Raw genomic sequence first — 13,538 nt, 5'->3', positions numbered from 1 at the left:
AATCTGAATATTATATAAAACGTGCAATGTAATCGAAGACTATTAACAAATCTTTTTTTCTTTTATTTCTTCTTATAAAATTTGTAAATAAATCAGTAATGATAACTTCATAATTTGACAAAGTTTATAACATTTCTGAGAAAGTTATTAGACTGTATAGAAAGAAATTTTTATATGATATTACGACATGGAAAGATGACGTATACTGTCAGAGTGGGAGACTAACAAAGGGTAGTCCCATAAAGAATTTAAGTGGATTTGTTCAGTTCAAACACGAAAGCCAAAGATATTTCGTAAAAATGTAGACGACCTTCGTAGCTGATACAAAACACATTGGAAGGCCAGAGAGAGAGACTCATCTCGTTAGTGTCGTTTCTACCGCTCGACAAGATGCACTCTATCTTACTTTCGCGCTCGATTCATTCCATAGATTAAAAGTTTTTCAAACAAAACGTTGAAGAGGTCGATCCGTCGACTACGTAACAAATCAATCTCTGTATTTGCGAATAAATTGGATATTTTTTGTGAAAAAGATTCGAAGGTAAGACAAGGACGAAATTATTTTTCCATTTATTAAGATTTTATTGAAAGTAATAAGATCTCATCGTTAAATTAATTAATTGTTTATTGTTATTGTTTTTCTTTTTTTATTTTTGTTACGTTAAAGGAAAAAAGAAAAAAAAAGAAAATAAAAGCTTTCAACGAGATTCGAATGAACGATTTCAGTTTCAAAACGTGCAGAATTGAACTCGTTTAACACAAAAACGAACGGAGTGTTGCAATTTGCAAGAAGTCGGTAAAAGTTAAAAGCCAGATTCGTTAACGCCATTACAGTCATTCGCGAAATATAAAGAAAAGAAGACACGACGAGAAATTTCATAACTACAAGTCTGTTAAATCTCCGTTATGTAAAGTTCACTGCTCTATTCGTTTTTCTTTTTCTTTTCTTCTTTTTTCTTTTTTACTAGCTTCGGACGACACACCTGCCAGAGATTTGCATAACATTAACGACCGTTCGCTTAATGTTTTGTTGCATCGTTTCGCATCAGATTTAATTTAAATCTTTTTTTGTTTTCCGTTTCGAACCTTGCTAAATTTCGTCGTGTTCGATTTCAAATCGTTCTCGAACAAACAAACGAGGAAAGAATAAGAAATGTATAATTAACTTCTTCTTATATTCGATATATGTCATTTACGCAGCAATTAGACGTGAAATGTATATATTAATCAAAATTGTACATAAGTGCTATTTATTTTCGTTTTTTATGTATCTTTTTTTTTCCTTTTTGTTTTTTTTTTCTTTTTCTTTTCTACAAAACTCTACGGTGAGATATTTCGAGGAAAAGCAAGTGTGATCAGTTCTCTTCGAGGATTGAGAGAAATGTCTTCTTGCGTAGTCTCAGTAAAGAATAATTTTCTACGAACGATTCTTTTGTTTACGGTGAGCCTAAAAATTTTCCTTTCAATTATTTCACGCTTATTATCTCGTCTCGTTATATTGTTAAATTGACATAAAGAAAATTTTACGTCTACGGTTTGATAAAGAATTACACAAGTCCCGATGTACATGTTTACAAAAGACGAACTTACATAACGCCTATTAGTTTGTTAGTTGAGTAGTAGAAAATTGATTGTAAAATAGAGAAAAGGAAAACGTTAATAGATCCAAAATAGTCAATCGTTTCGATTATTCGAACCGAACCGTCCTTAGGTCCGAGTTAAGGTCAATATCCTTCCAAAAATAATATTTCATAATAATCTAGAAACAGGTTTTACTGGTTAGAAAAGTGATGCAAAACGACCACAACCTAAGGCGACTATTTTATAACTAAGTGTTCGGTTCGTCTAAAGAAAGATAAGTCTTTTAAATTACCATTTAAAGAATAAGAAAAGAACGTTTGTTCTTTGAACAATCTTATCGTAGAAAGAGAGAGAGAGAAGGAGAAAGAGAGAGAGAAAGTCATGCATCCGTGTGATTACGGACCGAACTAATTATAATAGCGAAACGTTCGTTAATTCCGTAATAGAGAAACTGTCTACGGTTTGTGCACGCGAGTGGAAATATTTCGAGATTTATAATTATCCAATTGTTATTTTATTTGAAGTATTAAAAATTATATTACAAAACACGTGATCGTTACTTATTATTAGTACAAAATTATATTAAAAGGAGGGATTACTTTTAAAATTTTTAATGTATACGTAAAATACAAAGAATAATATTAAAATCGATAATATTGGTAATCTCAACGAATAATTTTTTAATACGCTGACTCACGAGAATATCGCGTTGGGATATCGATGAGCTTTGAAACTAATTAACGATGAAGTAAGAACGAGGGCGTCTAAGTATAATACTAAGTAAGAAATGGTGTTACGTTTATACGTGAAAACACGTGGTCTTGGAAGCGATCGAGAGTGAAAGTAAAAGATGGCCGGTTAAGTGCCGAGTTAAGGTCCACGTGGTCGTTTGATTCCGCCAGTTCCACGAAAGCAAGGACGTTCGAGTATCGTGCGATCCATCGACGATGGTGAACGAACGAATTACTCGATGATCGTTGATCGTAAAGATTGTCAGAAAGGAAAGTGTTTCTCTTTTAAAAATAAGAAATTACGATATATACGTCGATACGATCACAATAGTGTCATTATTTTCTTCACGGTAGATCGATCTATTGATCGATCGAAATATCGATACCGATCGTATCTCTCTCTCTCTCTCTCTCTTTCTCTCTTTATGTGTGTGTTTGTGCGTGCGTGCGTGTGTGTATGTGTGTGCGCGTATGCGTGCGTGCGTGTTTAAGTGCGTATGCTATACGAAAAATAAGTGCACGTAATTCGACAAACGATCTCCCGTGAGATCGAAAAATATAATGAAAGGAAATGAAAAGAAAAATTGTTCTCGAATTAGTTCGATCACCATGCGTACTTCTCTAATCGAACAAAATCTTCCTGCTACGACGTTCCACGTCAAGGAAGTTGTGTTAGAAAGTCTCGTGAACATTCGCTATTACGAGTCTACGATTCTCGATTCGTAATGCTTCACCTAAGATGTCGTTGCACGCATGTCATTTTACAAAGAACCATTTCGTTCTGAACGGTAAATGATTATGAGCGAAAATATCTTACGTTCCGTTCGTTTCCACCATGACGTAAATAAATGTTAAATTACAATTTACGAGGAATATTTACTAAAATCAATAGTCACTCGCTTTTATACAAGATACTTATTATACCTTTTAACGATACAGGGAGTTAGATAATGAAAATTGCCAATGTTTGTTTTGCGTTTTAAATAATATCTAAATGTTCACAAATGAATACCACTTTGAGTTTTAGCAAAAAAATACATGAAATTATCGGTTAAATACGATTTCATTTACACGCGCAATTACATTCAGTCCAATCGTTGATTGGTGTAAACTTGTCGAATTCAAAAATAATTTCAAATTAAAATAAACACTCGAATAATATTTCGTTGTAACCTTGATTATATTTATATTATATACATTAATCTTGAAATTTTAACAGTTATAAACATGTGCGATTATATATTACTGTAAAGAGTAATAATTTTTTTTCTTTTTACTTTTTTTCAAAATTTACGTTTTCATTCAAAACAAATCTTTCGCAAGGAATACATTATAGCTCGAAATTACAAACGAAATCAATTTATTTATGAAATGAATAAAGATATTAATCGTATATAGAAGTAGGACATTTAATAATAACAAATTGAAATTTCTAAGTGCTCATACGTGATTCTCGAAGTGATACGAATTTTCGAAACATTTTCATCACATGGGCCGATATCGATTGCTCATCGATTTATTTCGTAATCCTCGAAATATATCCTGAAATCAAATTCAACTCACGCCTTCGATATAAGACACGTCACGTAGAACCTTAAAGCATAATAAATCGCTCGGTAAAGCTCGAAACACTATCTCCGTTAAAAGAAAACTCGATTTACCGTTCGTTCATTGAACAGTAACGTTCGAACGTTTAAGAACGTCGTCATCCTTCTTTTAAACAAACTCTTGCTTTTTCTTTTAAAAACGTTATTGTTACAAAGAAACGATCCTTTCGTGTGTTAACACGTGTCGATGATAATCAACGGAAATTTTACTTGATTGGTTATTATCAATCATATTCCGAGAAAGTGAAAGGACGATAGGTAAGCTACGTAAAGATAAAAAAAAACACATTTTCGAACGAAATAAAGATTTTTCTTTTCACGAATTCTTGAAGAAGAAGAAAAAGGAGAAGAGGAGGAGGTGGAGGAGGAGGAAGAAGAAAAAAAATCTTTCGTAAAAATTCTGGCAAAATAAAAAAAAAAAATAAAAGAGAAAACAGAAAAAAAAGTTCAGAACAGAGAAACGTAACTTCGATGATCGTAGAATGAGAGAAGATCTTTCTAACAAAATTTGTCATTCCTTTGGGACTTCTTCGTGGAAAACTTACAACGCGTTTTACGTGAGAAGAATGGATCTTTGATTCGAGGGAGAGTTAACGTTATCCAGAGTCTTCGGCGTTCGTTGAATCGCATGGGTTTCTTTATTCCCCACTCGCTACTTCTCTGGTAAAACCTTCCTCCATGAGTCCTATCGAGTTTACATAATTCACGGATTCTTCTTTATTCTCTCGCTGTGACTCTCACTTTGGATCGTAGCCGAACTTTTACAATCTTTCGATACGACTTTACTTTCGACTAACAGAATTTCGTTAATAAAAATAACTTTACAGCTCTAATAAAAATGAATTATAACTTTTTCTAGATGCCTTCGTTGTTATTTCATCATTGGATCGCCGGTTGGCTCTTGCTGGGTTTATTTGGATCAAACATGTCTGATTGTCAAAATTTATACTTGATGCCGTACGGAACTTATTACGACGATTACCGAATTGAATCAAACGATCGTGTCAAATATGTCGTACCAGAAACGTATTATCAATACTCACCTCCTGTAGATTCAGATCTCGAAAATAATATTTTAAGAAAGAATCGTTTGAATTTTCCGCCGTCGAATCCATCAAGCTACGATTATATCGCTCCGTCACAGGATATCCTTGATAATAAACGTCGTCCTGATGAAAACGATGAGAATAACGTTTGGTTGGATGAAGAGATTCTTGAAAAAATGAATGCACTCGAAAGAATGCTATCGGATGAGTCGAACGAGAAGGATTTCGAGACGAAAAATTCTATCAACGATAAAATCATTTCGGACTCTATCATGCCGGAAGAAACAAAGAGGGTCGTCAGACAAGTTCGTAAACAGAGACCAGGATTTTTTTGGACTCTGGCGAAGCTCGCTTTTGAGGTAAACTTAAAAAAAAAAGAAAAAAGAAAAAGGAAGAAGAGAACCAGTAAATAAATCAATCAATAAAAATTTTAAAAATTTTAATTTTTATAAATATTCATTAGCACGAGATTCATTAAACGAATCATCAGTAATATATTTTATAATAGGTATATTTTTAATATAACGTTTAACGTATCGCGAAAATTTGTTTCTCGTTTCTTATGCGATAATATGACCAGCTGTATATCCGGTTGCCATTCGCCAGGCATTATTTCGAAGTTTTTTCTTGTGTTTTTATGAAAAAATTTTTCAGACGTTCAACGATACTCAATCGGCAATCAAACAAATTACTTCAATAATTAGTAACAGTATTGGACCGGATACGACAACTAATAGATCGACGAGCAGCGATTCGTTGATGGAATCGAGTAAAACGTCGATGATGAGCGATAGAAATGAAACCGCAATAACAACAGAAGCCACAATGACGAACACGAAACAAACTCCAGTACTTACAAGAAGCGAACTTCAATCAATAATTACTAGAAACATCAAAGGATTGATTCGGTTATTTAACATTGAGTGGCAAGACGCCCTTAAAGTAAGATCGACATAATTTGTATTTTTATATATAACATATTTTTCTTTTTCTTTTTGTTTTTATTTATTTTTTTTTTTTTAAGAATATCTAATCGAACATTTTAAACATCTTAAACTTTATTTTTTCTAGCAATCGGATGTTAATGTGGATGAATTTAGAAAGGATCTTGGTAAGCAAGTAGGAACGTATTTGCAAGATAATCCCAATGCCTATTGAAAACGGATCAGTTGACAGTTAGTATATATATGTATATACATATGTGATACGTGTAAAATGGAACAGATTTCTCTTAGACGTAAAATATGTAAAATACGTCATAATTTAATTATACTTATTTAACGATGAAACAGCCAAAGATCCGTTATAAAAAAAGAAAAGAAGTTAATTACATAGATACTACACGCGTGAAATATCACAAATTAACTGTATCTACAATGTAACATAATTTGAGATACTTAATAGCTTTAAATACGTAATAACAACTGTATAGTCTTTATAAGCATTCTTTTATAATATTCAGAAATAGTAAACCGTATTGCAAATTATATCGTAAAAACAAAATGTCGCGTAAACATCAAATATTGTAGTATATATTTCTTTATAATGTATTATATCGATATAAAAGAAATTTGAAAATGAAAAGCTTTTTTCAAAGCGATTAATTCATTCTTGTCAAACGATGTGAGGATAGACAAATTTAATATGTTTAGTTACATAATCGGTATAGTTGTTGGGATATTAAGTTGCATAACAACATACTACAAAGCCCACGCACGATATATCGCCAACACGTACGTAAATTAAAAAGTGATGAAAAGAAAAGGATGTTGGTGATATGAAAAAGGAGAGGAGATTATAAAAGAAGTCGTTGACCGTACATTACGACCGTACATTACATATCGATATTGCGTTATGTAGAAAGCACCTTTCCTCGATAAGGAGATTAAAAAAATAGTTTCATGAGCAACCGAATTCCGATTGGCCGAGAATCAGCGTGGGATCTCTCGATCGCGCCCTTATAGATCGGTTCACTCGATCTTCCTGGCAATCGTATCTGGACCGGTGATGCTGAATGAAAGGCAGCTTTCTCAGCACCTTTCCTTTTCGTTCGATCATGCGAGTTTACTTTCTGATTGGTGTCATTGCTCTCGCGGCTGCATTGGAGGATGTAAGTTTAAATAACAAAATTGAGTAATCGTAATGTAATGTAGAGGTGTTATAATAAACATTTGTAAATAATAAGAACTTGGAAATATTTGTTCGTTATTAAAAGTTTTTCATCCTATTAAAATCTTTAAATTCATTGCCTTAGCTTTATTTTATAATTATTGATTATTAATATTTAATCAGTTACTATTATTATTATTATTTTAAGAGTGTTAATAAATAAACAACACATTGATGATGACAAATAAAAGAACAGAACACTCGTAGATAATATATACAATGTAAGTTCATAAATATAAATATATAAATGATATGGATTGAATGAAATCGATTTTATTAACCTTTATAATCTCGATCTTAAATATTTACATGTTAACAATATCAAAGACTCGAGAAAGTCGAACAATGTAAATATATTAACTCGTTCTACGTAGCTCGTACTATTCAATACGAATATATTTCTTCGTGTAATTATTGGTAAATATTTTTTCAGGCCGCTTTACAAAGTCAAATTTATGGAGATCGTCTTGACCAGAAGAAAAGCGTAATCGATAAAATATTTAACGTAAGTATTTAAGATCAAAAATTATTTTAATCTTCGTTTCTTTTTTTTCCTTTTTCTTAATTAAATAATTTTAATCAACATAGATTCCAATTACGGCCGTTAAACAAACTGCAGTAGTAGCGCAATCATTTACACCAGAAAATAAGGAAACGATCGACAACATTTTTCAGGTCAAGTATTATGAACTTTGCTTCCTATGTCTCTCTCTCTCTCTCTCTCTCTCTCTCTCTCTCTCTCTCTCTCTCTCTCTCTCTCTCTGTATCTGCTTTCGCTTTAAAATCAAATTAAGAGAACGTTCTAATCGAACGTCTTACGTATTAAACTGATCCGTATTCATCTTGTAGATCCCAATTTCAACTTTGGAGGCGGTTGGAAGTCTCGTAAAAACAACTTCATCGCAGAGATTAGAAAACGCTGATGAAATTCAAAAGAGACGTCAGGAGAGACGTGATCGAATACAGGCTCAACGAGAGGAACAGAGACTAAGAAGAGAGCAAATACAAAACGAACGATTGCAAAAGAAGGCATCGAGATATCCAAGACACCATCAAAAAGATCCTTTTGGATTGAATTCGTTGACGAAACTTTTTATTAACCATCATGGTGCCCTTTACAAACCTCATCAAATACATTCTCTTCTTGGAAATTATCACTGTTGTTCAAGTAACGGTCATGGCGGTAATAATGGCGGTAATCATGGAAGTCATGGAAATTACGGAGGTATCGATTAAAAATAAAAATAGAGAATTAATGTTAAAGTATTAACACGATAAATATCATTTAATATTGTGAATAATTTTCGATCTTGATGAAAAAAAGAAAAATTTCATCATCTTGACGACGTGTGTTCTACGAGGCACTTGTAAATACTTTACGTAAGAATTTCTTTCGACGGTGAGTTTGCAACGTGTATTAATAATCTCCGTCGGACGTCTTTCGTTTAAGAGGATAATAATTATTATAGTTACGTACGCCCAAAGGAGAGAAAGTCTGGTATAATAGATACTATTTTCCAGGTGTACATGAAATTCTTGGTGATAGCGAACATGGTCCTAACATGTATCAGGTACATGAGGAAATTAACGAAGAAAACGATTCGGTCGGAACTTTCTTCGGACATTTTTCGTTGAATTCATCAAAAGACAAACTTCAGAACAAGGTGGCGCCGTCGATCGATAAGGAACGAAACGATTCAATATTTGAAAATATTTCAACAAGGAAAAAGAACAAATCGAGATATCCATACGACGAGCCACCGTTACAAAATAAAGTAGCTCCACGAAATACCAAGATTACGTTCGTTTGACTTATGTTATTTCTTCTCGTTTAATTTCTTCTCGAATTATTTTACGATTTTCTCTTTTTATTTTTATTTTTTTTTTTTTTTTACCACTTACTCTTACGATCAACAATTTTCGAGATTATAAATTGTGTAAAACGTAATTAGTCATTTTATAGATTCTCATTTTATAAATTATCAATCAACCATATATAACTACCGAAATATCTCGTTCTATTGAATTTCATTATCATAGTAATGCACGTCACGAGAATTCCCCGAACAGTGAAAACCGGTTAGAGGACGTATGAAAATGCAGTTATTCGTTTACGATAATGCATTAGCGTGAATAATTGTTTTTTTTTTCTTCGCATGAATTTAATGTCAATGTAAAATTAGTGTAAAATACAAATGTTTTTTAGTGATGAGTCGAACATAAGTCATCTTCGAGATAAAAGCTCGAATAGCTTCGTAAATAATTATATTCATTGAATAAAAAGCAATGACGCTGATTCCACATCTATATTGCGTTAAAGATTGTTTTTTGTTTATTTATCCCAGACGATGAGAGTGCAAAACGTTGAAAAGAATAAACTTCTCGTAATCTTAATAGATTCAAAGATCAAAAGTCATGTTTCAAGAATATTGAATGATTCATTCGATCTTATACGTGATTCTCCTATGTAAAACTTATACGTGATTCTCCTATGTAAAACTTTGATTGTCCTCGAGATCTATTACACTTCCTATATATATATCTGTGTGTGTCTGTATATATGTATATATATATATATATATTACCTCCTCCTTTGATTTCAAAAAAATAAAGACGAAATCAAGGTATCTTTCGAATTCGATAAATTAAAAAAAAAAGAACGAGCATACGTGATACGTATATGTATACATACATATATACATAGATGTAAATGATAGACTTCGAATATATGAACAAAGCTTCATGAATAAGACATAATCGAAGGGAATATTTTTTGCATGATTAAAAAGTTCAAAAAAGAAAAACGACATGTGTTTTCAAGCCGACTATCAGCATTAACTATTAGTATTGCATCGTCCGACGGTGTTTTCTCTTCAAGAAAACACGCGTTACATATATTACGTAAAATTAAGAGAATTAAAAATTTTAAAGTTCATATTCTACAGTTTAGTTATGACGATTAAAAGATACAAGAAGAAAACTGTAATAACTAAAAGAAGAAAAAAAAGGAGGAAAAATTTATTCACATTGTTATGAAATATAGTTGATATGTGTAAAACAAAAAATCGCCGTCTGGTTTTGTAAGAATCTTAACATTTGAGAGGATCAAGGTCTCCTTTTTTATCCATTACATCTCGAGTCTCATTTATAAATTTGTTGTAATGACATTCGAAGGATGTCAAATCGATCGACAAATCTCTCTATGACAAATTGAAGGAACGGCATGATATTTACTGATGATTTTAACGTTCGAACGTCTGAGTTTCTCCCTACTACCGGAGATAGCTTTATTGCATTTTTAGAAATCAGTGTTGGTTGGCAGTAGCCTTACCTGGTTCGTTCAGTACAAGAGAAGATGGCGACGAGAAAAGTGAGCGTTAGCAGTGTCCTTCTAGCAGTGAATCTCTTTCTATTTTTTTCTTTTCTAATCGATGCTAGAAAAGTCGAAGATAATGTTCAATCTTTCGGTGGGGTAAGTGATATTTTTACTTTTTCAAATTTGATAAATTATTTAAAATATTTTTTGAAGAATGTTAATTACTAATGATTTATTTATGATTAATAATTAATAATTATATCTCGACAAAATTAATATATTAAAGATTGTTATAAGATCGATTTAAACAAAAAGAAAACGAGAAATAGTGTAATTAAATAAAAAAAAAATGAAGAAGAAACAATAAAATTAATTAAAGAAAGTAGCATTAGAATAGTAACCTGATTAAATCATCAATCATATTTAACTGTCTGTTGTATTTGATGATATTAGTAGCATTAGTAACATTTATAACTTTTAAACCTATTGATACTAAAAAACAATTGAATGCTTTTTCTTTGAAAATATTTACTTATCACTCGAAAATTCATTTGAAAAAGAAAACAAAGCATTTGTCGTTCGATAAGAAGAATGACTTGCGTTACTCGAAAAACAATTTCACTGATATTGAACTCTTGAACCATCTAAAACAAAAATTATTTTTAATCGACTGTAATCCTACTATTGAGTTAAAAAATAACGAGCTGTCGAGCAATTTAAAATTTCTCTGTCAAACATAATTAATGATTATAATCGTACATAAAAACGATAATTGCTTCAATATTAAATATCAATTGGTTATTATTTATTATAAAAAAAGATTATTATTATAAATATTATTTATTATAAAGGAATAATAGACATATAATATTCCATATTGTTTATCCAATATTTGCTTAGAACGTAATCAAAATTGATACTTATTGATACATACTTCGATATAAAATAGCATTTAATTCATCGTAGCTACCGTTCTTACAATTCACAAGAGACGGTGTCCGTGTGAATTTTGCTGGATATCATGCTGAAACTGGTCTCGGTGGTTTTCTTGGTGATTCTCAAACCGGTGGAGGACTTCATGCAAGTGCTGGAACACCGTTTGGTCCACAAGCATCTGCTGGATTAGGTGGACTACTTAACGGTAATAATGCAAACACAGGTGAGAAAAAAATCTTTTCTTGTTCTTACTTTTTTTTTTTAAGAGAAAGAGAAAGATGAAGAAACGTGGATATCGTTGTTAGGTGGTGGCTTATTCGCACAAGCTGGTCTTGGACATAATCGACCAGCAGCCAGGGCTGGTCTTGGAGGAATCCTAGACGGAAGTGGAAATTCGAATAATCCGAATGCTGCCGGTAATCTTTTCGCCGAAGCTGGACTTGGAAATAATCTACCAGGAGCTAAAGCTGGCCTTGGAGGAATCTTAGATGGAAGTGGAAATTCGAATAATCCTGTTGCCGGTAATCTTTTCGCAGAAGCTGGACTTGGAAATAATCTACCAGCAGCCAGAACTGGACTTGGAGGAGTCCTAGATGGAAGTGGAAATTTGAATAATCCTGTTGCCGGTAATCTTTTCGCAGAAGCTGGACTTGGAAATAATCAACCAGCAGCCAGAGCTGGACTCGAAGGTGTCCTAAACGGAAATGAAAACAAACCTATTTCCGATAATGTTCATTATGATACAGTATCTAGTAATACCGCGTCAATTAAACCTTCCACAAGTCATACAAACATACAATTAATTTCAGGATCAATACCGAAAAATCACAAGAACCAAAGAGCAGTGAATATTTTTTTTCTTTCTCTATCAATAAATTTCAACTCATCTAAATGGAATGTTACAAAAGTTCAAATTTTATTTTTAGATAGCTTCAAAATCGTTAGTCTTGGTCAACGAACCTGTTCCCGAATCAAAATACGTAAGTATTCGATTAATTTAAAATATTTGTAAGAAGTATAGTATTTGTAATAATCGTAAAAAAAAATTCAGTCTTCACCAGTAGGTACGTCAGCAGAACTATATGGAAATGTTTATCCTGATGCGAATTCGGGTTACGTCAGTGACAAGAGTGCATTCGAAAATGTACAAAAGATCCCAACTTCCCGTGATAGATCGGTCGAAGAAAATCGAAAGATAAACGAATCTACTACGTCTATCAATGGCTTGATATCTTCGAAAGCAGTCGTTACAGCTAATGCTGGAGCTAATGGCAATGCTGCGATTGGTAAGGAATAAAAATTGAAATTAAAAAATAAATTAAAAAAAATAAATAAACTTTTCATAGTTTTTCTTATCGTAAGCTTAACTCGTTACGTTACATCACATAGGTAGTAATGTTAATACGGCACCAGAACAACCGGTGTTGAATCATTGGTACTTAAGAAAGAGATTTCGCACTGGTCCATTGAGAAAACAAATAATACAATCGAGTTCGGTGATACCAGTTTCGGTTCCAATCCCAGCATCCACGTCTAGCGCCACATCAGGAACTGCATCTGGTGCGGCCAGTGCATCCGGAGAAATTATCTCACGAGTGAATACCGACGGTTTGACTGGCAGTGACATCATTTTTGTTGGTTCAAAAACTTATAAACCCGGATCGTTCTTTGATGATATTTTTAATGTAAATGATCCTCGGTTTTTTTCTTTTTTTAATTTTTTCTTCTTAATTATCTTGATCATAAAAGTTAAGTTTTTCCTTACAGATACCGATTTCCACGTTGACGGCGGTAAATCAATTGCTCAGAAATAATGTTGGTTGAGACCTGGACCATCTTTATATCATCTTTATTACTATATATTGTATTTCTATAATTATTTTCTTTTGGTACTAATACGAACGATCTTTGTAGCAAGAAGAAAACACGTTGTATTCATATGGTTGGTGCATTTGTTTATTATTATTATTATTATTATTATTATCATCATTATTATTATTATTATTTTATTTTATTTATTATTATTATTATTATTATTATTATTATTATTTATTAGAAACAGTTATAATTGATAAAGAAACTATTATAATTGGTAAATAGATTGCTTTCATACAAACGAGAAATTTATATGACGATATTAATTATAATTTTT

At 32.1% G+C, this 13,538-nt stretch overlaps 3 protein-coding genes across 8 annotated transcripts; all 3 read left to right on the top strand.

Moving 5' to 3' along the window:
• Positions 1-385: 385 nt before the first annotated feature.
• Positions 386-7,152, top strand: LOC127063659 (uncharacterized). 4 transcript variants are annotated; one of them, XM_050993654.1, is made up of 5 exons: positions 3,616-4,177; positions 4,252-4,582; positions 4,779-5,324; positions 5,620-5,907; positions 6,037-7,152. In XM_050993654.1, the coding sequence occupies exons 3-5, from the start codon at positions 4,779-4,781 to the stop codon at positions 6,121-6,123; spliced, it is 921 nt and encodes a 306-aa protein (XP_050849611.1). In that variant the 5' UTR covers positions 3,616-4,177; positions 4,252-4,582; the 3' UTR covers positions 6,124-7,152. The 4 variants fall into 4 exon arrangements, with proteins under 4 accessions (XP_050849609.1, XP_050849612.1, XP_050849611.1 ...); XM_050993652.1 differs by lacking the exons at positions 3,616-4,177; positions 4,252-4,582 and adding an exon at positions 386-541; XM_050993655.1 differs by lacking the exon at positions 4,252-4,582 and having other exon boundaries at positions 3,615-4,177.
• Positions 6,980-9,430, top strand: LOC127063660 (uncharacterized). 2 transcript variants are annotated; one of them, XM_050993657.1, is made up of 6 exons: positions 6,980-7,075; positions 7,568-7,639; positions 7,723-7,809; positions 7,984-8,359; positions 8,459-8,533; positions 8,656-8,797. In XM_050993657.1, the coding sequence occupies exons 1-5, from the start codon at positions 6,980-6,982 to the stop codon at positions 8,503-8,505; spliced, it is 678 nt and encodes a 225-aa protein (XP_050849614.1). In that variant the 3' UTR covers positions 8,506-8,533; positions 8,656-8,797. The 2 variants fall into 2 exon arrangements, with proteins under 2 accessions (XP_050849614.1, XP_050849613.1); XM_050993656.1 differs by lacking the exon at positions 8,459-8,533 and having other exon boundaries at positions 8,656-9,430.
• A 969-nt stretch (positions 9,431-10,399) lies between these two features.
• LOC127063835 (uncharacterized) lies at positions 10,400-13,509 on the top strand. Of its 2 annotated transcripts, XM_050994089.1 has the most exons (8): positions 10,404-10,606; positions 11,417-11,609; positions 11,692-12,075; positions 12,196-12,230; positions 12,313-12,366; positions 12,438-12,672; positions 12,776-13,071; positions 13,154-13,509. In XM_050994089.1, exons 1-8 carry the CDS (start codon positions 10,490-10,492, stop codon positions 13,208-13,210), a joined length of 1,371 nt encoding a protein of 456 aa, XP_050850046.1. In that variant the 5' UTR covers positions 10,404-10,489; the 3' UTR covers positions 13,211-13,509. The 2 variants fall into 2 exon arrangements, with proteins under 2 accessions (XP_050850045.1, XP_050850046.1); XM_050994088.1 differs by having other exon boundaries at positions 10,400-10,606; positions 11,692-12,230.
• Positions 13,510-13,538: the final 29 nt, after the last annotated feature.

Source organism: Vespula vulgaris, chromosome 5, assembly GCF_905475345.1.
Source record: "Vespula vulgaris chromosome 5, iyVesVulg1.1, whole genome shotgun sequence".
NCBI classification, from domain to species: Eukaryota; Metazoa; Arthropoda; class Insecta; order Hymenoptera; family Vespidae; genus Vespula; species Vespula vulgaris.
The sequence above is the reverse complement of the archived record's forward strand: the minus strand, read 5'-3'. Positions and strand labels throughout refer to the sequence as shown.